At 43.6% G+C, this 26,355-nt stretch overlaps 1 protein-coding gene across 5 annotated transcripts in view; it reads left to right on the top strand.

Moving 5' to 3' along the window:
• Rnf32 (ring finger protein 32) overlaps positions 1–26,355 on the top strand; it is a 41,499-nt gene that overhangs the window by 583 nt on the left and 14,561 nt on the right. For 3 of the 5 annotated variants that reach the window (XM_074060010.1, XM_020161341.2, XM_074060016.1), the window contains exons 2-8: positions 1,474–1,515; positions 1,653–1,743; positions 2,282–2,546; positions 10,043–10,185; positions 12,889–12,921; positions 13,435–13,559; positions 13,784–13,892. In XM_074060010.1, coding sequence (XP_073916111.1) covers positions 1,729–1,743; positions 2,282–2,546; positions 10,043–10,185; positions 12,889–12,921; positions 13,435–13,559; positions 13,784–13,892 — 690 coding nt within the window. In that variant the 5' untranslated portion in view covers positions 1,474–1,515; positions 1,653–1,728. The remainder of the gene's footprint in view (positions 1–1,473; positions 1,516–1,652; positions 1,744–2,281; positions 2,547–10,042; positions 10,186–12,888; positions 12,922–13,434; positions 13,560–13,783; positions 13,893–26,355) is intronic. The other 2 variants (XM_074059995.1, XM_074060021.1) reach the window with 1 other exon arrangement.

Below are 26,355 nucleotides of genomic sequence, written 5' to 3'. Positions count from 1 at the left end.
AGCTTTTGGTCACTGGGACAAATTGGTGACTAATTACTTTGGCACCACAATGCTGTCACTCCTTAACAGTGTCCAGTAGCGGGTTTATAAGGAGTGTCACCCATTGCAGCTTTCCAGAAGGGACAGATAGGTTTTGAAGAAGTCCACCGATCTCCGCGTAGGTTTTCTTACTGATCTGTGAAGTTTCCAGTATTTAAACTCAGAATTTTAAATTCCAAAATTTGATTCTTTAGGACGTTAAAGCTCCTATGGAACCGCTTAAAAAAGCTCTTGCCTTGACACGAATCACGGTGGCGCAGAGTAAACAGACTTCAGATAAAACTGTAAATATGTACCAGTGGTTATGGTAATTATGATTATCAAAAATTAAACCATTTTAGTAGGATGCATTTTTTTTCCCTGCCAAGTTACAGGCATCTTGAACTTAGAAATTTCTGATTACGATCTTTCAGTGTGTTAAGTGCGTTTATCATTTCTCCGGCCTCGGCTGTGGTGATGGGAATTGGATTATCACAGACTGCATAAGAATTGAACTGCATAAGAAAGAATTGTCAGGGAGTGGTAAAAATGTCCTCTGGCTTCTACCAGATTTGACTTGCTATGGATCCCCTTTTTATTCCTAAACCGGGTGTCTCAGTGCATTAATTTCTATCGTCATTACTTTCCTCCTTGGCAAGTTTACTTTCTCTGTTCTGCTTTAGTACAGGTGTTGGTCCTTATATATTTTTTTTTCTATTCTTTTGAGGAATGGAACCCAGGACCTCACAAATGCTAGACAAATTCTCACAACTCAGCTATCCCGGATGCCTAATTTCTTCCTAGTCTTAAAGTTAAGCCCTCCATACTATTTCCTAGGTTACTTGAATAACTTTTTTCTCTCCATTCTAGTACATTTTGGATTCTTACCTTCATAAAATATATCATTGTCCTAATACGAAAATGGCTAATTCTAAATTCTTCCCCCAGCTTTAAAAGGGAATTGGAGCAAAACTAACCATTACAGGGTATCCTCTGTGCAAAGGTCCATTTGATCCTTACAAATTTTTTTTCTTATTTAATCTGTGCAGTGACTGGAATGCCAGTATTTTTGTATCTGCCTTATAGATGAGGAAACTGAGATGCAGATGTGTTAGGTATCTTTCCTAAAAATGTATAGAGCAAGGTTGGAACCCATGTTATCTGTTCCTTATATTCTGAACATCTGTGTATTACACAGATTGAAGGTAGCCAGATTCCTCTTCCATCTCCATGTCTTCACTGTTCTTTTCTCCTCTGATAACACACCAGGCTGATTTCCTAACTAAGTGCCTTTGCTCCTGAGCATAATGTTCTTTTCTCTGTTCTTCACATTTCAGTTTAAGTGTTATGTCTAGGATGTTCATTTACTACTCTTGGATCTTTTGGGTCTGAAATGTTGTTGTATTTGTGTATAATGTTAAGTTTTCTGATGCATTGTTTATGTGTTCTCTCCAGCTCAGAGGTGAACTGTTTGAGGACAGGGCTGACTCTCCTCAGGTAATAACTGGTATATTGCTCCCTTTCTTCACATCCAAACATGAATCATGGGCTGCACTGCAGAGGGCATTACCATCATTATCCCTTATGAAGGGTTTTGAGCTGCATGCTGACTCTCTATCTGACTGTTTTTACAGCAAAAAATGAAAAGAATGTGATGTGATGTGAGGATAGCATTTGTTACAGCCAACCCACAGCTTTTCCTGATTCAGCATGTTAAAAAATAAGGTACACCCTCCTTCTAATAGCAACACATGGTTTTACTCCTGGAATGTATTTATCTCAGCATTTTGAGAGGATAAAAGCAGCTTATGAACTTCACTTCCACTGGGACTTAAGAGCAGGAGTGGGAGATGCCTGTAGAATGGGCAGTGGACAGACAGGTGCAGGAGTGCTGCCTGCAAGCCTGTGCTGGCTGTAGGTCACTGTTATTCTGCAAAGGAAATGTATTAATTTTCACAGAAAAGCTCGTGCCCAAATGCAGGATTCTTTTTAGTACTTGCCTGGAGTCTAATTGAGGCAGCATGAGTTTGTTTAGGCATGCACAGTGTTATAAGCCACAGTGAACTTATGATAAAATGAGGGCTTTGGTATTTAAATGAAAGATGTCCCTGTGGTGTTACCTTAGGTGACCCGGGTTTGCTCTGAGTTAGGTAGCAATGGCTCCACACTTCTTTACCATTCGTGGAGTTTGAAAGCCTCAGTTTTCTTCTGGGTGATGCATTATGTAGGTTCTGGTGAATAAGACTCTTTTCCTCCTTTTTAGGCTCATTCATTTAAAAAGGATAACTTAGCAATCACTGCAGTGGCCTTACAAGATCACATTTTACATGATCTTCAACTTGGAAATCTGTCGGTTGCAGATTATTCTAAGACAAATGTACCAAGGAAAGAGATCAGGTCAAAATCTCTAAAAAGGGATGCAAAAGCAGTGATAGACAGTGGACTTAAAAAATCTGCACAGAGCCCCAAAGCAGAAGATCCAGAGAAAGAGTATGTTCTTGATCCCACACCACCACCGTTAACCTTAGGTAAGCAAATCTGGTTATACAGATGTTGGCATAGGAGTGGCAATGAACGTGTTGAGTTTAATGATGTAGTGTTTACAGTGTAGAAATGGTTTGCTTAGACGAAAAGGTATACATGTATTGAAGCTTAGAAATGATAGGGACAATTTGAGCAAGAAAATAAAGATTATAATAATAAGACTACGAACACATAATAGAAGAAACATCCATTAATCCACACTGAGAGAGATAAATAACTGGATAAATAAGTAATGGAAAAAAATAAATGATGGAAAAGAAAAACTCTTATAGTGGAATGACAACTAATTACAGCAGATGGGATGACAGAAAAATCTCCATTTGTCAGACACCACTGTAATGATCAGTAGATGGTGACTCTAGTGGGAAAATTACATTGAGATGCAGGTTGTGTTCTGTCACAGTATCTCCCCACGCCCGTATCCACTCCAAAGGAAAAGAGATCACGTGATGGTAACCCTTGGCAAATGGCTTCTCAACCAAGCAAAGTGACGTCACCAATAGTGACACATACCAACATCTTCAGCCTGCTAATAAAAAGTGTGACAACTCCTCTGTGGCATTCTTGCCAAAAACGCATATCTGAATTTAATCATGAAACCTCAGACCCAAATTGAGAGACATTTTGCACAGGTTCCTGCCGGAGCTCTTCAGAAATCTCAAGAAAAGCAAAGCTCTGGAAATTGTCCTAGATTGTAGAAGACTAGGGACATGCTTCCTGTGCAGCATGTAATCCCTGGTCTGATCCAGTTCAGAGAAAAGAACACAGTGAGACCATGAAATCTGAGTAAGGTACGCAAACTACAGCAGCCCCCTCACCTAAGGCTACCAGGGGGCTGCATCCCAAGTCCACCAAGGAAGTCTTAAGACTGTGGATACACACCTGTGATGATGTCTACTTAGTAAATTAGGCACCGTGAGAGGTTAACAACAATAATAATAAAGGCAGCAATCGTAACCATATACTGTGATAAAAGTCAGGTGAACATGGCCTCTCTCACTCTCACGTGTCCTGTGGTACCGTGTTCACCCTTCTTGTGCTGATGGGAGATGATGCAGTGCTGCCTGTTGAGCTGAAGTGAGGTGAGGGACGTGGACACTGATGAAGCCTTAGCTACTGTTGACTTCTCACGAGACAACCAGGAGGACTTGCTTTGGGTGGCCCTGGATCACTGAGCTGTGACGTTGATGGTTGGATGTCAGGGGCAGACAGTGTCGATGGCCAGGGGCCTCGCATCGTTGAAAGGTTTTTTTGTGCTTCCAGAAGAGGCACGTCATTGCAGTTGAAGACCTGCTTGAATGGTGTCTCTTCTCCTCACTCTGCTGGAAGGCGGCAGCAGTGATTTTTACATTTTCCACTCAAAACCTCTCTCTGAGTCTGGGTAACCATCCTCACTTGTAGTGAATTGTTGGTGCCTGTCATTTCAGGGGATCCCTTGCTTCCTGAAGTCTTTGTAGGCTCAGTGCTTAGTGACACAACACATTGCTGTAACGGGGAACCATTTTCTGTTCATGTCTTCCACCCATAAGATTAATGCCTTTCCATGTTAACTAGGCCCCTGTCATGCATGTGCTGGTAACTTTTGCAGCTTGAGGTGCAACAGCAAAAGTAGCTGGCATTTTATTTTACCTTCACAATTTTGTGGATAGAAGATTTGCTCTTACTGTAGATCTTTGCAACCTTAGCATACAGTTTTTTTTTTTCTTGTGAAGTCAAGAACTTTTACCTTTTCACTTAAAGGAAGCACTTTCCTTCTGCTCTGTGGCATATCTGAATGATCAGCACCACTGCTCTTGTGGTTTGGGACCATTATTAACACAGGGCTGCAGTGCCACAGTCACTGTGGTAACAGACAGCTCCAGAGTGACTAAAGGGCAGGTAGCATGTAAAGCAGGGTACCTTGACACTAGAATCCCAGGTAGGATAGAGCTTAGGACAGTGTGAGATTTCATCATATTACTCAGAATGGCTCTGTGTGAACTTGTGAATTATTTCTGGAATTTTCCATCTAATATTTCAGACGGCAATTGACTGGAAGGAGAAACTGGAGCTATTGTGTCCTGGTACAAGGTGATAGAGACCAGTGGCAGTAGGAGGCCTGTGGAGTAGAGCTGCACAGTGTCGAGAGGAATCTGCTCTACAGCTGTGCCCAGTGGTTACTTCACTGTCTTCTCTGAACATCTGCTAGCAGTGCTGGTTCTCTTGACTTGCTTCAAAACATGCTGGATTGTCTCTATTGTGTTCATATAGTTTACAAAAGTGATCAAATAGCTTCATCATATTCAGTCTTTAAAATTTTATCTGGAAAGATTTAAAGTAGGCATTAGGAGGACTGTCCCAGTTTGGAAAAAAAGTAAGGTTATTATAAAGTCAATTAGTAATTTTTCAGAAGATTGATGGATCAGTCTGTCTTGCTATGGAATCTTGCTGTGGAGCTCATACTGGCCTCGAACTCAAGAGTCTCCTACTTAGACTTCCCAATGTTGGAATTACAGGTGTGCACCATCACACCGAGTGTTTCAGGATCTTCTTAAAAAGAAAAACAAACATTGTGTATATCCAGTACTAATGAGCTTCACATTCCACCTGGATTTTCTGTCTCTTCACACTGACTGTTTCACATTCTTTGTGTGCTCTGTATATGAATCTCTTGTGATTTGACTACTGAAGACATCAGTCCACCATGTCTGTTTAGCTTTATTTGTTCTTTTATATCGAATACAACTTCATTCTTATTGATGTTCACTTGGTTTTTCACTTTACGGTTTGCACTTTGGGAGATTTAAGAATCCTCCATTCTGAGATTGCAAAGATTTTCCTATGTTATTTTCTAGCCTTTAAAGTTTTGTCATTCGTTCAGACCATGCTTGCCAGTTTGTTTGCTTACTGGGAAAATTAACTATAAGAATTGTTAAATTCTTCCTTGGGCTTTGGGTTACATTCTTCCTGTTCATGGCTTCTGTTTCTATGTCTCTCTCTCTTTTAATGGATATAGTTTTGTACTGCATCTTTTCTTGTGGTCCTGGGGGTTGAACTCAGAGCCTCACGCTTGCTAGGCAGGCACTCTGCCACTTGACTTTTTGCTTTAGTTATTCTTTGGATATGCCTGTGATCCTCCTATTTATGCTTCCCACATAGCTGGGATGACAGGCACATGCCACCACACCCAGTTACTGGTTGAGATGGGATCTCACTAATTTTTTCCCTGGGCTGACTCAAACCACAGTTCTCCTGATCTCTGCTTCCAGAGTAGTTGGGATTATAGGCGTGAGCCATGGTACACAGCTTGTAATATGTCTTAATAGGTGACGGAGAAAAACCCTTCTTATTTTTCCCCTAAAATGGCTTTATTCATATAATTCTGCTGGAGATTCTTAAATTTAATTGTACTGATTAATCAGTTGGGGGAAGGAACATGCTGGCAGTGCTACCATCCGATCCACAAATATTGTGGAATCGTAACTCCATTTGGGTCATTCTGTCTCCAGCTCCAGGGTTTGCCAAGTCAGTCTTGGGTCTGCAGTGATAGTCACTGCCCCTCTCTCTTTCTTTTCTTCACATGGTTTGCCGTGGCCCACGTCTCCTAAACTGTGCTGACACAGCTAGTACTTCTTGGCGTTTCTGTCTTGTTCTGTAAGCTAGCACTTGTCATTTCTCCATTTGTGTGGTATTTGCTCTTCACTTATTGTTGCTTGCTTGTCCTTAATTATGGAATTTCCCTTTAAATAAGTGTGTAGAGTTTTTAAAATCATAAGTAGATATACGTCATGAAATGCTTTTTTCTGTTGAGATCTATTGAGATGCTCTTGCTTATGAGTTTTCTTCTTCAGTTCATTTGTGTAATAGAAAACATGAATACACTCTGATGTTGAACCTCCCTTGTGTTCCTTGAGTGTAGAGCGGAATAGCTTCATTTGATCACAGTGGGTTTTAAATGCATGTTGATTCTGGCAATGGATCCTCGTTCAGGAAGTTTACACCTTTGCCAAAGAGTCCTCTGGACTGTTCTTGTACTGTCTTGTCTGGCTTGATTGTTGAGGCTGTGTTAGCTGCATAAAGGAAGTGGGGAGGCTCTCCTGCTTTAGAATCTTGAAATAACACGCAAAACGGGGACAGGTCCCTTGAACGTCTGGGATGTATGGGCTAACTCACTTGTAAAATCACCTGGCTTGCCCCTCTTTTTTCTTTTTTTTCCTTGGTGGGGTGGGGAGTGGTAATCAGTTAAGATGCATTTGGCTGCATAGAACCAACTGTGTAGTACAGCCAGCCGAGAATGACGTAAGCCCTGAGAAAATGAGTGGTGATGCCAGCATCTGTCAGGTCAGCCTCTTCCCACTCTGCTCGTGGTGCTGCCAATGGTGCCCACATGGACAGAGATCTGCACAGTTCAGGGTCAGCTTCTCAATAGTGTGGGTACTTCACCTGAAGGAGGCCTCAGTGGTAGTGTAAGAATGAGTAAGGCATGACCAGATTGCCGTGATGTGCTTAGAAGAGCATGGTGCCTCTTGCCCGTCTGCCTAGTGTGATGGGTTCTCCACCAGGAAGGAAGAAGGCCCAGAGCCTGCTGGAATGGAGTCAATTCAAGCTTTCTGTTTCTTCTAATGACAGTTTTAATATTTGTATATTTTCCCAGAAGTATATTCATCTCATCTAGATTTACAGATGTGTTAGGAATATAGTTCTTAACATTATTTTTTAACTTTTTAAAAATTAAGACCAGGCATGGTGGTTCACAGCTGTAATCCCAGCACTAAGGAGGCTGAAGCAGGAGGATCAGGTCCTGACTTTGAGACCAACCTGGGCTACATAGGGAGACCCTGTCACCAAAAACCAAAAAGCTATGTATGATTATTTCCTAATCTTTTTTATTCTATACTTTGATTATATTGTCCTTTTTATTTTTATTAGTGTTTTCAAAAATGTCTCTGAGAAAAATTAATTTGGTTTAATGTTAGTCTTGGCTTTCTTCTTGGTGCCTGTTTTCTTGACATTTCTTCCCTTGTTCTTGTTATATCCTTTCTGTTTCTTGAGAATTGCTGTATTTCTATTTCCTAATATCTGGAGTTAACCACGTAATCCATTTGTTCCCAGACTTCCTGGCTTCCCAGCAATCCTGTGCAGAGTTATCCATGCCTGTGAGTTGCAATTCAGCTCTCGTAGCCACTCAGCTTCAAGAATCAAACTTCTTAATTTTCTTTCTGGATTTTTTCCTTCAGCCCAGGCTCCTGAGGCACATGGCTTGAGCATCCCCATCCAGACATCCAAACTCTGAAACTCTGAGTGAGTGCTCACAGACAAGATTTAGGGTTTCGGATTTCCACATGAGGGATGCAGATTGGTAAAATCCCAAACTCCAAAATCTGAACCCTTCTGGTCCCGAGAGTTCCAGATCAGGAACTCCAGCAGTGCATATTCTAGTTGAGGCATGGTTATTGTTCAGGAGTTTTTTTTTTTTTTTTTTTGAAAGTTTTGATGCTGCTATTTTAAAGTAAAATTTTTATTTCAGAACAAGTTTAGATCTCCAGAAAAGACAAAGAGGTAGCCCAGACTTCCTGTGTGCCCACTTTCCCCTGATGGTATCATTTTACCTTATCATGGTTCATTTTGAGAAACTAGAAGCCTGCTTTGGCATCTGCCTGTGGGTTAGGGTTAGCTGCTGTCCCACCAATGCCCATCTCTGCTCAGAATCTCCTCGTTGTTCATGGCCTTGCCATTTGAGGCATGATAGTCAAGTAGCTCATAGAGCGACCCTCAGTTTGGGTTGGTCACAGGCTTCGCTCATGATTTGACTGGAGTTATGAATGGTTTATGGGGAAACACCACAGGACGAAGTACCCTCTTCACTGGGGTCCAATGAAGGGCATGTGGCCTCTTGCCACTGCTGACGTTGGCATGATTAAGAGGTGCCTGCCAGGTTTCTTCACTGAAAAGCTACTTTCCCCTTTCCAGAATCTTCACTGTGCATAGCCTGCAAGGGTCAGGAGGTTCCACCTCCTTGAAAGGGGAATGCCTGTCTGTGTGTTTGGAATTCTTCTGTACGGAAGGTCTCTCCTCCCTCCATGTACTCATTCGGGTGTTGGTAGTGGTTCAGACCCATGTGCATTCACTTTACCCTGGCACAGACGTCAATACTGTTACCATTTCCTTCTTCCTTCCTATTATTACCTTTGGCCACTGCCTCAGGTTGGTCTGCTTTTCATTTTGTGAACTACCTTGCTTTCTGCCATTTCTCCAAGGAGCCCTGGTTCCTTTCCCTGGAGACTGGTGTTTAGCAATCAAGGTCTGGGTGCTCTGTGTGCTTCTGACTTTAGACATGGCCTGGCGGTCAGAGAACACAATGTAGTTATGTCATTGGGTACTTTATAAATATGTGCATATTGTACATTATCTATGCTACATATATTTCCTGTTACCTGTGATGTACACAAGCACATGCAAGGCTGGGCTTGTGTGCTAGGGAAGGCGGATGCCAGGACTTGAAGCAGTGCCACATGGGGCTGGGATGGAGCAAGTGATGCCGGCTGTCCAGCTGTGACCCTGCAGCCAGGTGGACTGCACTGCTTTCTGCTTCGTCCCTGGGGTATTGTCTGGTGACCAGCTGCTTCAGTTTGCAGTTTTTCAGCAGACCACACCTCTTTTCCCTCCATCTGGATGTAACTGCTTTACCCTGCAGGCCTTTATTCTAGGTTGCTTTGGGAAAGTAACCTCTGGGTGGTTTTGTTTAAAATCTTCCCTCTCTACCTTCTCTCTTCCTGCTGGCATTTCTGTGTCTCCAGCGCCCCATGCCTACACCAATGCCCTCGCTGTCTTGCCTTCTGCGTTTTGCAGTGTCTTTTTATCTTCTTCCTGTGAGATTGCTTCAGCTTTCTCACCCAGCCTTTCATTGCTCGTTCACATTTCTACTGTGAGATTCCCCACAGCTGAGAGTTTTCTGTCCCAGTGTTTCTCTCCATGGCTTCCTGTTCTTGTTTGCAGATATCATAACTGTGTATCTCTGCTCCTTCCAGCACTTTGCCTGGGGATCATTGCAGCTACTTTTTCAAAGCGAGTGTTTCCCACTGGGATACCAGCTCTGTTTCTGATCCAGACTAAACGTGCTGTTGGATTAGGAAAGTCGCCCTGACAGCAGGGGAGGCATGTGATGGGGTGCACTTAGTGAGGCAAGATGCCTTGAGGAAGGCAGTGCTCCAGGCCTAGCTAGTTAGGTGAGCAGCAATGAGGAGGAATGTGGGGAATTTGTATTCAGTTTTTCTTCTGTAAAGTTGGAGAGGATTCTGCTTGCTATGGGATTATTGGGACCATTACATAAGATTCAGGGATATCTTTGTAAACAGAAGCTTAGATCAAAAGCAGCAGTCTATATGTTGTGACATGAAGTGCGAGCTGTAGATTACGGCTTTGTTGTTTGTAGTCGCATCACAGTCACAGATGAATGCATATGCTAGCATACATATGGCTAACATTCTGTGTCTACCTGCAGCTCAGAAACTGGGCCTCTTGGCGCCTCCCCCATTGCCACTGTCATCAGATGAATGGGATAAAGTGAAGCAGAGATCGGTGCTGCACGGGGACTCCCTGCAGCCATGCCCGATATGTAAGGAGGAATTCGAGCTCCGACCACAGGTGCTTGTCACGCAGAGATCAGGTTTGCTCTCTAGGGATAGACCGTCCTGCACGAGGCTGAGTATGCTGGGCCTCGGTGTCCCATTCTATCCTCCTGTGTGACTCTCAGATACTTACCTTTCCTTTACCACCCATTAAAAGTGTGTGTGTGTGTGTGTGTGTGTGTGTGTGTGAGTGTGTGTGTGTGTGAGTGTGTGTGTGTATGTGTGTGTGTGTGTGTGTGTGTGTGTGTAAAGAGTGAAACACCCATTGATCAGTGCGTTACTTCTACTGCATGATCCTGTGTGTGGTGCACAAGTTCCACAAAGGAGGCTTCTGCTATAGTGAGTTGAGACAGCTGGAGTGTGCAGAAGGCAGTAAAGGCCAGTGCAGGATGGATGAATGTAGGGGTAGTTGAGGTATTTTGTCAGTTGAGTCATGCGAGAGAAGAACTGTGCTTAAATATCTTCAAAGAGTCTATGGGAGAATTGTTAGGTAAAGCAAGGTCATCTTCACAAAACTGTTGTGGTGAGCTGGGTGGCACTCCCTGGTGTGTCGATGGAGATGAGCCACAGCACAGCCTGTTGCTGTGCACTCTGCCCAATTAAACTCAGCACCTGAACGTCAGGGACGCTGCTCTCGGTGTTGGGGCACTAGTGGTGGTCTGCAAGGATTGTGTATAGTGTGCAGCAGTTGGCTTCCTGCATGCAGGCACCTGGAGACCAGTGCAAAGCACAGCACATGCACTCAAAGCCAGGCTTGGAATTCCCCACCTGGGACTCCAGCTTGCTTCACTGTCTGCCTGGCAAACAGACTCCCAAACTGAGCTACTTTCAAGAACTTTCTGTATCATGAGCAAGTTCAGAATCATTAGACTTTTGTTCTTTACTAATTTGAATTCACAAGTTGTTTGAACCGTCCTTATTATATTTGGGTTCTCTGTCAGGACCCAATTGTACATATGTGAGAGTTGGGTGTTTTGGAAGGATTTTTAGCCCTTGAACCACAGAACTGCCCCTGAGGATAATTTATAACTTACTGCTTAAGTGTAGCAAGAATTAAAAAAGCCATAGAAAACATTTCCAGCCCTAGCAACTTCTCTCTTAATTATCCTACAAGCATTTAGGCTGATTGTATGAAGAATGAGATCTTAAGGGGTGTCAGGGTGTATCCTGTCCGATATTTCTTCCATTCCGTTTTATAAGTTCTCACTAACTTCTATCATTTTTGTTGGTTAAATATACTAACCCCATTTGGGTTTATTTTGTGCTTGTAGTTATTTCCAGGTCAGCTTTTTCCTTACTTAAAAATAGTAGTTGGAATTTCCCTAACACTGAATGATTTTTTTAGAGGGCCTTCACTTAATCTCATATTTCTGAGGTAGACAATATACCCATTTAGCAAAAGAGGAGGTCATTCAGATGCCTCATAGTAGGCCAGTTCAGAAAGGACGGCAGACTCCAGCTGGAATTTAATCCTAACCTGTAGGATATTTTACTGTGATTATCAACACTTATGTATTTTTGATAAGTCAGAAAATGCTTGCCAATAATGAATGTTTATGGACTTCAAGGGTATAATATTCTAGAGTTAGGGGCATGGATCAAGTGGTAGAATGCTTGCCTAGCAAGCACAAACCCCATTACTGCTCGCCCCCAAAACAGTATAATATTTTAAATATACAGAATGTTATTCAGTGTAGATTATCAAATAATTACTCATAAAGCACTTTGAAGGGTTATTCTTCCGAGAATGAATATAATTGAGTTTAGAGATGATTTTAAACACAATTTATTCAAGTTAGACTGAGTTCTATGTCTTACAATATTTCTTCCTTCATTGCCATTTAAGAAGAAATACAGAGTGAGCAAAGCCAGGTGGGAGGGGCCCTTTGAAAACCGGGAGCCGCTCTACCTCCAGGCCTGGCTGTCTCCCCAGGAAGATCAGAGGCTGCACTCCCTGGAGTAGATTCCTGATGAAAAGGGAGCCGGCTATGCCAGCCCACCCCTCTCACCCTGCGCACTGCCCTGGTCTTGTCACTCTCCTGGCTTCCTCTCCCTAAGCACTAGCTACCTTTTTCTTTATTTGGTTTAAACTTGAATATTTTGTCCCAGGTCTCAAAAAAATGGAAGTTTTCTTATGAGCCCATTTTCCCTGCATTTAAAAAAGAAAAGGTAATTCCTTTGTCTCCATGATTTCTTTCTTTTTTTTGTTTTTTTGGTAGTAGTGGGGTTTGCGCTCAGGGCCTTCCACTTGCTAATAAGCAGGTGCTCTACCACTTGAATGATGCCCTCAGCCCTCCATGATTTCTTCTCATTTGAATTTAAGATGACTAGAATTACAGCTCAGTAAAGCTTCAATTTTTAAAAACACAATGGTGTAATTCAGTTGCATAAAGAAAGGTATTTACTTAGATTTCTCTGCCTACACACCAGGAGGAATGGTCCTCTCCTTTTGTACCCTCCCCCCCATTGACCCTGAATATACCTCATAGGCCATCACTGTCACTGTTGCACTGTTAAAGAGACACTTTCATAGCTTAATATCAAACTTGACGTGCTTACTCAGTACTGCAGGTCGTTAACTTTGTCCTCCTGTGTGGATCACACACTTGAGCTGTACTAAATACAGAGTAGTGTGTATGTGGCTTACCTGTAAGCATTCAGGACTGCTCTTGTAGTGGATACCTTTAGTAACCCAGTGCTTTCTGTCTCCTGGGAACAGGTGCTGCTGTCCTGCTCTCACGTCTTCCACAAGGTGAGTGGCCCTGGCCTGGGCCAGAGTCCTTCTCTGGCTCACCAGCCAATACATTTAAAGTCTCCCCAAAGGGCTGTTTTACCCATAATCACCATCCGAGATTAAAAACATGACTTTAGGCTACAGTGCAATTCATCCTGTTTGGAAAATGATGAATTTTAAGTGACAGAGGAACCACAGATGTTCGTATAACAGATTGCTGTTGTTACTATACATCAAAGCTCATGACGGCTTAATTCCTGCCACCTATCTCATGGTAGTCTCACAGAGAGTATGGCTTATTTTTACACCAGTTGGTTTTCAGAAGTTTTTGATGTCTCTGCATGTATATGCTTGTAAATATCATTTTGGGAACGGGTTTCATGAGGAGGGTGTTAACACCTGATGAAACTAATTTAAATTGGACTGAGTCTCATAATTATGAGAGAAAGGAACAGTATAATTACATTTGAAGTAAAAATGTTGTTTATAAGTAATTACTCGTAAAATTTTAAGTGAAATATTTTTCTTTAGGCATGCCTTCAGGCTTTTGAAAAATTCACAAATAAAAAAACCTGTCCTCTCTGTAGAAAGAACCAATATCAAACCAGAGTGATACATGATGGGGCCCACCTGTTCAAAGTAAAGTGTGCCACAAGGTAAGAAGGCTCCTGCCAACCTGCTGGGACCTCAGGGCCTGTGAAGTGAAAGCAGGCTTTTGGACTCAAGCTATGACAGCCAGTTGTCAAAGATGGGGTTGTAGTTCTAGTCTCTGCCACTGTTGCCTCCCTGGACAGGCCAGCAGAGGGCTGTTAGAAACACTGAAATATTTTTTGGAATCAAGTCAGCATAGGGTAGTCACTCTCAAATCTCTGTGTTTTAGAATTCAAGCCTACTGGAGAGGGCACGTTGTCAGGAAGTGGTACAGAAATCTGAGGAGAATGGTGCCTCCCACAGACGCCAAGTTAAGGAAGAAGTTCTGGGAAGAAAAGGTGGGTGCAGCTCGTTCATTCACTTCTATAGTCTGTGCAGGTGACCGTTCAAGGTGAGGAAGGCCAGCCGGGGCAGGACAACTGTGAGCCTCACTTCATGTGAGGGCTTTTAAAAACGTTGAGAGACTGTTCAGAGTTGTGTTCAACTCTGTGACTTTCCAACCTCAGTGCATGAAACTGTAGTAAGTTAAATTCAAATTAGCCTTTGTTTGGCCATTTTGTGCCATTTGTCTAAATAAACAAATAAAACGATAAAAGAATAAAGTAAACTTGAGTTTTCACATCCCTTGATCTGTGAGCCCAGAGATGCCAGAGTCAGGCCTGTGATGCTGGTGGGAATGGAGCCCTTGCTCTGTCACGCTGGGAGCCAGCCGCCTACACCAGGTCACAGAAACCACCTCCTGTCTACTCTTGCTTATAAACACCTTTATCTTTTATTACCGCATTGGAGGGGCTTATTGAACAGTTTTCCGCTCTTGCCCCTGTACTAACAGTACAGGCATGTCATTAGGGGCCAGCCTTCCAAGGTCAGTTTTTTCCTGCCCACTGCAGCTCAGTGGTTCAAGCCCAGGGACAGCTGCCCCCGTGGCTGCATCCCTCACCTAAGATAAGAAAGTTGCCACTTGTACCTTGCAGCACTGGCCTGAGAGTTAGACACAGTGGCACTGCAAATCCTATGTCCATTGTAAATGTTAATATCTTGTCCAGGTTAATTTCCACACTCCTTGTCTTAGAATTGGCATTTGTGTTTCACTGTTTACTATTGCACAGCTTCAAATCACTAAGATAAAACTCCTTCGCCATGCATCCCAGCAGTTGGAAGGCTGAGAAGGAGAATTGTCTGAGTCATAAAGCAGTAGGATTTTTTTTTTTTTCTAATACCTTCCTGGTCACTTAAGTATTTTCCCAAGCCCCATAGTTATAAGTTCATATAAAGGTGTAAAAGTAAACCGGGACATTGATTATGCTTTAGATTTAACCAAGAAAAGTATTTGCATTTCCCTCGGGAGTGGGGCATAATCACATGCAATATGGATATGACAGCAGTGGTCCCAAGGTCAGAGAGGTGGGGCCAGTGCTTGGCAAGTGCAAGAAGCCCTGAGACGCTGTCCCATCCTGGTCTGGGGAGGGCTCCTGCCTTGACAGGTGATGGCAGACACAAGTGGTGAGGCAGAGGCTCTGGAAACAGTCTACAAAGCAGCATTTGGAATGAAAAGTATATTCTCCGTGGTGCTGGTGTCCCCCAAGGCTGAATTGGGAACAGAGGATATTTAGAGCAGGGCCAGAGTTGTCAAGGAAGGAACTCTGTCCTGTTTGTGTTCAGTGTCAGTCAGTGCAAAGCTCCCTACTTTCTGCCTGCCTCTTTCTCAAGCAAAAACAGCAAATTGCTAAAAGCCCTGATAGTTAACTGAATAGTTAACGTGCTGCCTTCGCTTTTTTGTGGTTCACTGTTCCTCCTTGACTGCGGAGAGCAGCAGTGCTTCCTCTTGCAGTCTCAGCTTTGTCCTCGCCATACACCAAGATAATCGTCTCAACCAAATGTACAGCACTGGCAGCTGGGCCAGTGTAGTGTTTTCCAGACAGTGTCTTCCAGCTCTAATCAGAGGTCATTGCTCTCCGGTGCTAGTTCATTCTCCATTCATGACTGACTGCCTGCCACGACTTATTCCATCCTCTGTCCTTTCCTTGCGCTCGGTGTTCAGTTTTGTTCTGAGTCATCTGTTGGTTGTGTGAGACAGGGTCTCACTGTTTTGCCCAGATCCTCCAGTAAGCTGGGGCTGCCAGCATGTGCCACCACACCTAGCAACTTGCTGTCATGTGTTGGCTTACAAACCAGAAGTCATCCTTTTGTCTTTGAAAACTTTGCCTTCAGTTTCGGTGGTCATTTTCTTACATTTGTAAAATTTTCAGGTGCACATGTCATCTTACAGCAGCTTTCGGTTTAGGATGCACTTTGCTCTCACATAAAGCAGTCAGTCAGGAGACTCCATTGATGGGCCTAGCTGCAAGTGTTCATTTATCTTTGATTGTGTAAGATGTGAAAGACCTGATGCTGCTAGGATGTTTTCAGAACCCAGAATACATTGCAGAAGTCTTAAGTCTACAGCTGACGCAAAGCCAGCATGGGGGCGTCTCAGGCCTGGCTCACCATACTGCCTCTGTGGCAAAGGCTCTGCTCTGTGGCTCAAAATGCTTTCCAGACATTGAGAACATTTTCTGTATCTTTACAACCACTGTCGTTCTTCTTAGAACTTTGTAACCTCTGCAAATGAATCCTCCCAACTCACTAAACATTATTTTCAGTTTCACTACGAAAAATAAGGAAAACCAGGTCTAGTGGGCAAGTGAACAATAGGCTCTGTCCATGCCATGCCCTGTCACCCGCCAGAGAAGGGCGTTGTTCCTCGTGCTCAGAACTGGGTACCTGGTGGGGGGAGGGGCTTTGGAGTCCCCTGTGCTCCTCAGCACTGGCTTTATGGATTCAGTGACAGTTTTGCTGCCACTTCTCTGAGGAGAGGAACACAGTGGCATCTCTATCTGTCTGCTCCAGACCAGTGTTCCCAGCTCCCTGAAGGCCCCCTTCTGCTGCTGGGCCTGGTCATCCTCCCTGCTGTGCTACCCTGCATGCACCTTCCCTCTGCGCACCTGTGCTAGGAGAACCTGAGGACACCCATATGTGTGCCGTTGCTGCTTGTACCCTGCTGCTATGGAAAGTACCCATTTTTGAGGCCAGTACAGAGTAGCTGTAATCCCAGCTACTTGGAGGGTGAAGAGTGGGAGGATTGCAGTTCACAACCAGTCCAAGCAGAAAGTCAGTGAGACCCTATGTCAATAAGAAGTTAGGCAAGGTGTTTCATGGCTGTAACGCTGGCTGTGCAGAAGGTAAAGGTAGGAGTGTCAGGGTCCAAGACTGGGTTGGCCAAAACACAGACCCTACTGGAAAAATAGCTAAAGCAAAGAAAAGGCCAAGACATGGCTCAAGTGGTAGAATGCTGGCCTAGCAAGCACAAGGTCCTGAGTTGAAAACCCCAGTACTAAAAAACAGATAAACAAAAAAGAAGGAGGAGGAGGGTTGTATCCATTTTCAAAGCTAGTTCACACTGTGTCAAGAGTTTCAATGGTCTTCTGTAAACCTGGGTTAGATGCAGCAATACCACTCAGGAGACAGAGCAAGAAGACAAGTGGAAAGTGTATTTGAGCTGACACATTACCATTCTGGTTTTTACTTTGAAGCTTTTAAAGATGATCCAAGAAAATTTTACTAGCCAAGAAGAAATTGGTAAGCATAGACACTTTTGGTTTTTTGTGATATAGGGTTGGTAAAGGAGAAAAACGGTAAGAACAAATTGTTCACATTTTTAGAGCAGTGGTGAAATGGACTCAGAGGTTTCCTCAGCCCACATGAGAAGTGCATTTACAGTGGCCCAGCGTAGGTGTGCACACAGCAGAAGCACAGCGTTCACACCTGCCGTCCTGAGTGCACCTTAGACACGGGTGCCTCTCTCACCCTCTGAAGGCAGTCCTGCCATTCATTGGCGTGCATGGAGTGTAGAGATGTGGGAGGCCGTGCTCAGACCTTGTGTCCTAAAAGAAGCATTGGATTTCTGGCTCTATATGTCGGTTTTCTGAGTCACCTCCACAGTTCCTTCAGGCCGTGTCCTTGCTCACGTCTCCCATGTGGCCACAATGTTTGAAATCTGGAACCCAGACCTCATAAGCAAATGAGGGTTGAGTTAGATGTGAGATAGTGCATTGGTAGTAGGCACACACTGTTGCCACGGCTCCTGGTCACTGTGCGGGCAGAGCTGAAGGGCCACAGTGTGATGATCTTGTGATGATCTTTTCCTCAGAGCTACAGAAATGCTCTGGGAAATACTAACCTACTATTTTAATCTACGACGTAAGATGTCAGAATGCCTAATAGAATCTGAAAAAATACGGAACCCAGTTACTGCGTTCATGTGACCCGGTGTCAGCTTGACGGGATAAGCGCTGCTCAGATTGTCTGCTGAGCATTCTCCCTGGCTGTTCCTGTGAGGTGTTTGCAGGTAGGACTGCGATGAATCAGTAGACTCCACAGAGCAGAGCCACCTCCCTAGTGTGAGTGGGCAAATCCTGGTAGAAGTAGAATAAAAGGCTGAAGAAGGGACAGTTTTCTCAAAGAGTGAAGCATAAAACCTGAGCTAATATTATTAGAAGAAAGCACTATAAAATAAAATTTATAATCTGTGATGAGAAACTCCTATCTGAATAGGATTTAAAGACATGCACACAGGCCATAAAGGAGCTAACTGGTAGCTCACAGAATTTCAAAACTTCTTCATAGAAAAAGCAGAAAGAAATGACAAAGCAGGAAAATATATTTGTAACCAGAGTCCTGGAAGCACATTTCCTCAGTGTGCTGTGACAGCCGTTCACAGGGAGGGGGTACGGAGTAGAAAGAGGTTCGCCCTCCTACAACTGAAGAGCATTCCTGGAAGCTGCTAGCATTGGGACGCCTGAGGAAAACTCTCCAGTGCTGGTAAGAAGGGGAAGTGGACCCTCAACGGCCAGTGCTAGACCTGAGGCCCAGTAGTCTGCCTGGCCCTCTCTGGAGATGACCCCACAGTATGCTCAGGAGTGTTTACTAAGACGCACCCACTACCCACAAGCTCCAGAGTCCACCACTAAGGGATGTTCATATAGTGAGTGGCCACTGCCCAGCAGTTACAGAACCCAAGGTAGATAATGCTGAAAGAGATTTTCAAGAGATATAATTCAAAAAGGTGAAGAACCAAATATTACGAATATTATAGAATATTTTAAAACATATAAATGAGAAACTGATGGATTCAAGTATTTGTTAAAATTAAATGCAGTAGGAATCTTAACAGTAGTTCCTTTTACAGAGAAAGGTAATGGAGGAGGAGCAAGAGATAAGGACAGGAAGAGAGTTACTTTTTGTTTTTGGTCTTTTGAGACAGGGTCTCACTACATAGTCCACACTCACCTTGAACTCAGTCCTTCTGTCCTAAAGGCATCCTGTCCTCAAAGATAAGCGAGAAAGATATTGAGGGGGAAGAGGACCAAAATATGTACACATGTATATGCAAAGACAGCACAATGAGACCACCAGCACTACATAAAATGGGGAAGCAAGGGGTAAGCCTGCTCAAAGTACACGTGCATGAGTGTGGGGTTACCACAGTGGGCCTGCATATCACTCAAAGTAGAATTTGAAGAGGGATGCACAATTCAGGCAGGAGAGAAAGTCAGCGAGGCAACTTGACCAGTACAAGATAGGGCAGGGTCACATAGCCTTGTATACATACTTAAACAAAATAATCAGGAGGAAAAATTTTTCTTGTCTGATTTTTCTGCTTTTCATCCTATTTTAAGTAAAAATTTTTAACAAAATATTTTTTTAAATTATTACTGCAGAAATCAGGAGAAGGGGAAAAGGTAACAATAAACAATAGAAACAGCAAGATGAGGGATTAAAACAAAGCAGTAACTTCAAACCATGATGTGGTCAGTTCCCCCATACACAACAAACTCTTGGACTGCACTGATGTAAGACACACAAGACAAAATGAAACAAAAATCCCAAAGCTAAAGCCATGCTTGAAAACCCATGAGCTGGTCTGCTGGTGCACACCTGTAATCCCAGCACTCAGGAAGAAGCAGGAGGATCACAAGGTCAAGGCCAGCCTGAGCCCCATAGTGAGACCCTTCAACAAACAAACATACAGAAAAAGAGCTAAACTGGCAAATGAAACTAATACCTAGCATCTGGAGGGGAAAATATTTAAAATAAGTATGTCACCAGAGTTTAAAAAATAGAAACACCTACAAGATAGTCTCACCAGTTCAATGCAGCAGAATGCAGATACGCAGCAAAGGAAGGCATCCATGTGTACAGGAATGATTTTAAAATTATTGCAACTTGGTGCCATTAAAGCTGAAAATGTAATTGAAATGACTTCCTACAAAAAATAGCAAACATGAAAAGAAATTTGAAATGACAGAAAGTCACGTGAACATCTTAATTTTTACAGAAAAGATTTTAACATCCATTCCTGACCATGCCAATCAGTACCAGAACTTAGGTGACATTTCCTGGCCAGAGCTGTAACACAGGGGGCAAAATGTGACGTGTATGAGCAGGCGTTATACATCATAAAATGTGCAAAACCATCTTAAAATCACAGCTTAACTATTAGAAGATGCTCAAATTCAAGATAAATATTGTACAATCACTTGTGTATCAAAACAATAAAATGCAGGGAGGGACCAAGCCTTTCACAAAGTCAGCACCTTAAACAACAAGAAGTGTGAGAACACCAAGAAGAGGTCCTTGCTAAAGTGATGGAAATTTACTTATGGTGGATGTAAATCAGAGCATTCATTTCAGTCATAAAATATAAACTCGGTGCAATTCGTATCTCCCAGAGGAGTAGCCTTGTCACAGATTGGAACTTTACAGATTAGTTAAGAGTTTTATCTAGTGGAGTATGAAGGGCTAATAATTTTTAAAAGGTTACTATGCCTTGTTTAGGTATCAAAATATATAAGTTTGGCAACTAATTAATATTGTGAGAGAACAGACAGTTGGTGAGCAGTAAGAAGTCACAGGCATCAGAATACATGAATGCTGAATCTGCAGTGAGGGGCATCTCAGACCCGTGGAAAGAGCAATCGACAAAATCATCTCAGCTGGGAAATTCAGCCCAGTCCCACAGAGAAGGAAAAACATTATTTCATAGCATGTCCTCAGGACAGATGCATGGTTTTTAGTGAATAGTGTACTCTTTTAAGTTCAAGAGCAGACCTCTCCCCCTCAGGGAGTTGCCAGCCAGCAGGACAGTGGCACCTTACACAGGGCCCATCTGTGGGTGTGGAGGCTGTGCAGCTGGCCGCCCAGCTTCCGAGGCACCTTGTCCTTGACAGGCCAAAGGATCGTTAGTGCTGCTAAATCATAAGAATAATGCTTAGTAAAAGAATATTTGCTCATACACATATTCACGTTAGGGCTTGCCTCCATCCTCTTATGCCTTTTCAGGGTTGTGATCAATGGAAGCAGACTAAGTTCTCAGAGTTCAAATAGTACCGCTTAATAACAAATGCTGCAGACACCGTGTGACCACGTGATTGCACTGGTGACCACGTGCCCATCCTGTGATCTGCCGTGTGAAAATGGCTGAGTAAGTTCCTTCTCATGATAGAAATGGAATTTTGTTATTTTCATCAGGAAGCAAACATGTTTCCATGACAAACGTTTGAACTGATTGTTTTTGTTAAAAACCTACAAAATACTTTGTGAAGAGACAGTGAGTAAATGCAGCCTTAGGATGCAGATCTCAGATGGAGCCGTGTTCTGAAGTGCAAGCTCCAGCCCTTCCCCAGTGACAACATCCATGAAAAATAAATTGCAAAGCCAAGTGAACAATGGCTCTGTCAGCATTCCAGGGTGAGAGGCTGGCCCTGTAGTACAGTTAGCCACATTCCAGAAATGCCAGGCTTTTCTGTACAGCCTAGGAAGCCTGAGCATGTGTTCTCCTGCCTGCTTCCCAGACCTCCCCACCACGTACCTGTGCAGAACTTCAGATCAGTGAACTCTTAAATATGTTGTGTCTGAATTTCAGAAATTGGAAATTTTACAAAGCAACTGTGCAGTTAACTCAACAATAGGAGATAGGAACAATTCTTTCTTATCTGTGGAAGACGTGAAACCACCAGCTGGGTCTGAGCTGTGTCTCCACGCTCACCAGAAGTGAATGTGAAATTCTGCAAATTCATTTCATTTTTACTGTAAAAATTGAGATGGCAAGTTACTGGGAAAAATAAGTCATTTTTTCCAAAGTTAATCCAAAGTTAATTATAAACATTGGGCCCACTGTTTCCATAAGTCAGTAAAACCACAAAGTGGCAATGAGAGAGTCCTCATTTCGGTCCTGGGAGAGAGGAGTCTGCAGAACCATAGGGGAAACTCAGGGCTTCAGCAAAGGCATTGCCAACCAGTGACTTTTTTCAAAACTTTGTTCTACCATATAAGAGTTTAAAAACAACAATCACCACATACTCTCAGGATCATATAATAAAAAGATTATTTAAAAACCAGGAAAATAGCCCCTGAACACACACAAAGAATGTTTGTTTTTCACTGCAGAGTTAACTTTATAAAATTCTCACTCCATCAGATTTAACTTTCCTTCCTTTCCTGCACATTGCTGAAACCTTCTTTGCTCTACTTGGGAACCACTGGCTTAGATCAGATATGAATTAAGTTCACAGAAAGAGAAGTCTAACCAATAGCAAAGAAGGGAAAGAGGTGAAATAGTCCATAATGAGTGTTGGTTCCTCTTACACATTTCGTACGTGAGGACAGGTATGTTTTAACCATCTAGATTACTTGCAGTCATCCTATTTTTGCATTCACCTGTTTTGCTTATAGAGGAACTCTGGCGCTATTTTCACTCTCCCATTAGTAACATCTTTTTTTGGTTTCCATCCCTCTGGTGGGTGTTAACTAATGAGGCACAGTAAGCGTGCTCGTAGATGCTGAGATCTCGCCCCAAGGTTGTGTTGCTTTGAGACATCATTGGCATGTTCCTGACAGAGCTGAACCAGAGAAAAGTGGTGTGTGGACACAATGCATGCTCTCTTAAGTACCCGAGGTCCGTGCTGAGAACTGAAGAGGTCAATACTGAGTTTTGTACCATACAAGAATTAAATTGTCCGAGAACTGAAGTTCAGTCAGAGAGGCGTTTGAGCTGTTTGGGGACAGACAGTAGTCGTGGTACACTCACTCACTCTTTCACCTTTTGAGAACTCGGATCAAAGGGCCTGAAAAGGTCACTGCACTGCTCTGCTAATTCCCCAGCAGCACGGCCCAGAGTGCAGTGGCCAGTCCTTGAAGGCCTTTGATGCTTCTCTGGAAATTGGGCTGGCATTTGTCCGTAATTGAGGCATGGTCTTTTATTGCCGCAATTACAACTTTTCAAACGCATTATGTTATCTCCCCCGCAGCCACAGCCCCACCAGTGTTTAAAGGGTGAGGTGAGCGATCTGTCAGATGCTGCTGGCCTTCAGTGGTGGGGCTTCCGCACACCCTGGCCTGGGATTCACATGCCTTTTCATTTCCATCTCACCAAACAGCATAATGGTCCTTAAGTTTGTTCAGTCTTTTGACTTCCTTTATCACATAGAGACGGCAAACATTCTGTTGCTAACCTGAAGTGGCTCCAAGCAGCAGGGCTGGGAGGATATTAAACCTGTAAAAGCTTATCAACTGATGCATTGATATGCTGTGCATTCCAGGCTTTTCATTTTGCTTTGAGGGTAGCCCTAAGTCAACACATTAGTAAGCAATCTGGCTGCACGAAATGGGTCACTTAAGACCCTCCGGGTAGTCAGAGTTCACCTGGCTGCTTTTGTTGGCTGTATGTTTTTAATGTTTAGCCAGTGTGTTGCTTGCGAACAACCAGTAATTGCTCTGCATATCAATAACCCGAACACCAGATTACTAAATTTATCAAATATCTGAAGTACAAGACTTAAAGGGAAAATATATCAAGACAGTCTCTTCAAAACTTAAAATCTATGTATTTTATGTTTATGTAGAATACACAATACTAACCATTAGTTTAAAAACTAAAACTCAGAAATTGGTTTTTTGTTGTTGTTGTTTTCCTGTTCTTTCCCTTCAATTTCTAAGGTCATCGACCCATACCAGAAGTGAGGGAACAAAGGGAGAAAGATCCCTGAGCGCATAAGGATTTGACATTTCAGAAATGACTGGTAGTTGCTACACTTGAGATTGACAATTGGTGGTCAGCAAATGTATGTTAATTTTAAGGAGCTTTAAGGGGTTTTTGTTGTTGTTGTTTTGTTTTGTTTTGGTGCTAGGGATTGAACCCAGAGCCTCCAGAATGCTAAGCATACACTCTAACACTAAGCTATGTCCTCAGCCCCCAAAATATGACCCTTGCTACCTTTGAATACTTGGAGCTGCAAGAATAAGAGGAGTCAGATCACATGGAGTTGTGGCTAGGGTGGTAGAGCGCCTACATAACAATTGTAAGGTCCTGAGTTCAAACCCCAGTAACCACCAAAGTCATCTCATTTTCAGCAGTGCTGATGACCTTAAGCTGAGCGTTGGTGTTTGAATTTTGACACTGGAAGTAACTTGAGAGTTGTTCTAGATGAGCATTGCTCTTTTTTCTTCCTATAAGGAGAAATTTCCACTTCACTGTCTCAAATATGTACACTTGGAGCATTTCTAACCTACTGCAAACTTAAAGTCAAATTTTTATTGAATGCTAAGGGCCTTACAAAGAGGAATCTGGTGCCTCCCTGAGTCTAAAGCATGCATTTGAGGCGATAAGAAATACACACAAAAGAAGATAGCAGTGACCTTCACTGTGAGTGCTGAGAAGAGAGGCGACAGCTGCCCGGTGCCCTGGGCACACAGGTAGAACTGCAGTCACTCATAGGAAGGAAGCAAAGGAACCGAAATGGAGCAGTTACTGGCAGAAGTGAGTGCAAGGGCTGGATTCAAACAGACAGGCTGGAAGAAGAGGCCGGACCTGCAGGCCTTCGGAGTGCGTGGGTAGATTACATGGTGTGAGGTGCTTGAGAGGATGACAGAGGACAAGCTGGTGAGCCTGAGCTATAGATCTGACCAGCATACTGCGTGTCCGAGGAACAAACTTACTCAGCAGTCCCCACAGACGTGGCACAGTCAGTCCTGTTTGTCATTCTCCATGCCATGCTTGTACGTGATAAATTAGTTAAAATTATTTCATTTGGGTTGAATAAAATATGTTTCAGTATCCTTTAATCACCCTTATGTGTAAAAGGAACTCTTCTTGTATTTAAAAACACGTGATTTAAATTGAGGAAGAAAGTATGAGTTGTTAAGCATGAAGGTGATATTGTTTGGCAGGCTAGAGAAGACTGAAATACGAGTTAGATTCACCTGTGGGGAACGGCGCTGAGAAGACCTCTAAAGTTGCCTTCGTGGCTGGCACTGGAGTTTTTACACTTTGCAAAACCTCGTGTTAAGTGAGGGGCCGCAGACAGATTTGGAGTACAACCCTTCTCACTGTGGTGGGGTGGGCGCCTGGGCAGCCTGGGTCCTCCCACCCTCTGGCATTGGTGGCCACAGTCTGTGCCAGGCTCCCTGCCTTCATGGAGGGGGGAGAGGCAGAAAATAAAACGTGTGTTAGATTATAAACTGCCACAAGTAGGAAGCGCCATGAGGACTGCGTGAAGGAGGGAGGAGGTGCGGCTTTCATGAGGACAGCGGGATTTTAGATGCAAGGTGCTGAGAAGAGGAAGTCTGAACTGAAGCAAGCCAGAGGCGACCGGATGAGGGCTGGCATTCCAGCCACCCGAAGGTGACTGCCACAATGTAACCACTTACCGCCGATGGCACGCACTTTGGAGATGCATTTAGGGTTGCATCAATAGAACTCGCACAGGACTCCAGACTGTGGGCGAAGCGTCCACACTGGTCCTGTCGAGAGATGAACAGGGCAGGAATAAAGGCCCGAGAGCCAACAAGGTCTCTTCAGGCTTGTTTGCGGTGTCCATTGGTGGCAGATGGCTAGGCCTAAGCTCGGAGAGGCCACAGACCTAGGCAGGACTCAAACCAGGGAGACCACAGAGGCAGTGGGGAAAGGGAGCGGGGAGGCGGTATGGTTCCTTGGGGACAGTAGAGCTAGGGAGAGACCAGGAGGCATCTACCTTGCCTTCCTCAGAGAGAGAGGACTGACCAGATAGCAGGTCAGGGGCAGTTCTGGGTGAGGACAGGGACAGGGTGCCCAGAGAGTCGCCCAGAGGGAGGTGCCTGGCAGCTGTGTGCTTGGGGAAAGGCCCAGAGTCACATGGAATAGGGAGGGAGGCTTGGCCTCGTACCTCCACAGGGCTGAACACTTACTCCCAAGTGACAGGAAGGAAAGTAACCATGGCCCTGTGCCCGGAAACCGACACCATTAAAAAATGGGAAAAGTGCTATTTAAGATGCTAAAAATACAAAATTTTCCTTTTTTTCTGTGGACTTTCTCTCCAACTGTCATGGAATTTTTTTATTTGCTATTTAATGTTCTCAGAAGAGTTTAAATCAGAAGCATGACTTTTATCACTTATCTTTGTATGGCATCAGTTTTGAGCACTGAATTCATATGTGGAATCACCAAATTGCAGTCATTGTTTCCTGTACAAGTGTGTGCACTCATTCTCACCTGAACAGCTGCAGTGCTAAATAAAACTGACTCCTTCCACTGCTGCTGGGCTTGGTGTTGCCCTCTGTAATCCCAGCACTCCCCAGGCAGAGACGGGAAGATCACAAATTCCAGGCCAAACTGGTCTATGCAGAGAGACTGTCTCAGAAGAAAAGGCAACAAAATAAAACCGACTTGTTTCCACCTCACTTTTTAACACGCACCACAACAGTAGCATGTGCTTGCTACTGTCACTG

This window comes from Castor canadensis, chromosome 2, assembly GCF_047511655.1.
Source record: "Castor canadensis chromosome 2, mCasCan1.hap1v2, whole genome shotgun sequence".
NCBI lineage: Eukaryota > Metazoa > Chordata > Mammalia > Rodentia > Castoridae > Castor > Castor canadensis.
This window is presented reverse-complemented; position numbering and strand designations above follow the sequence as displayed.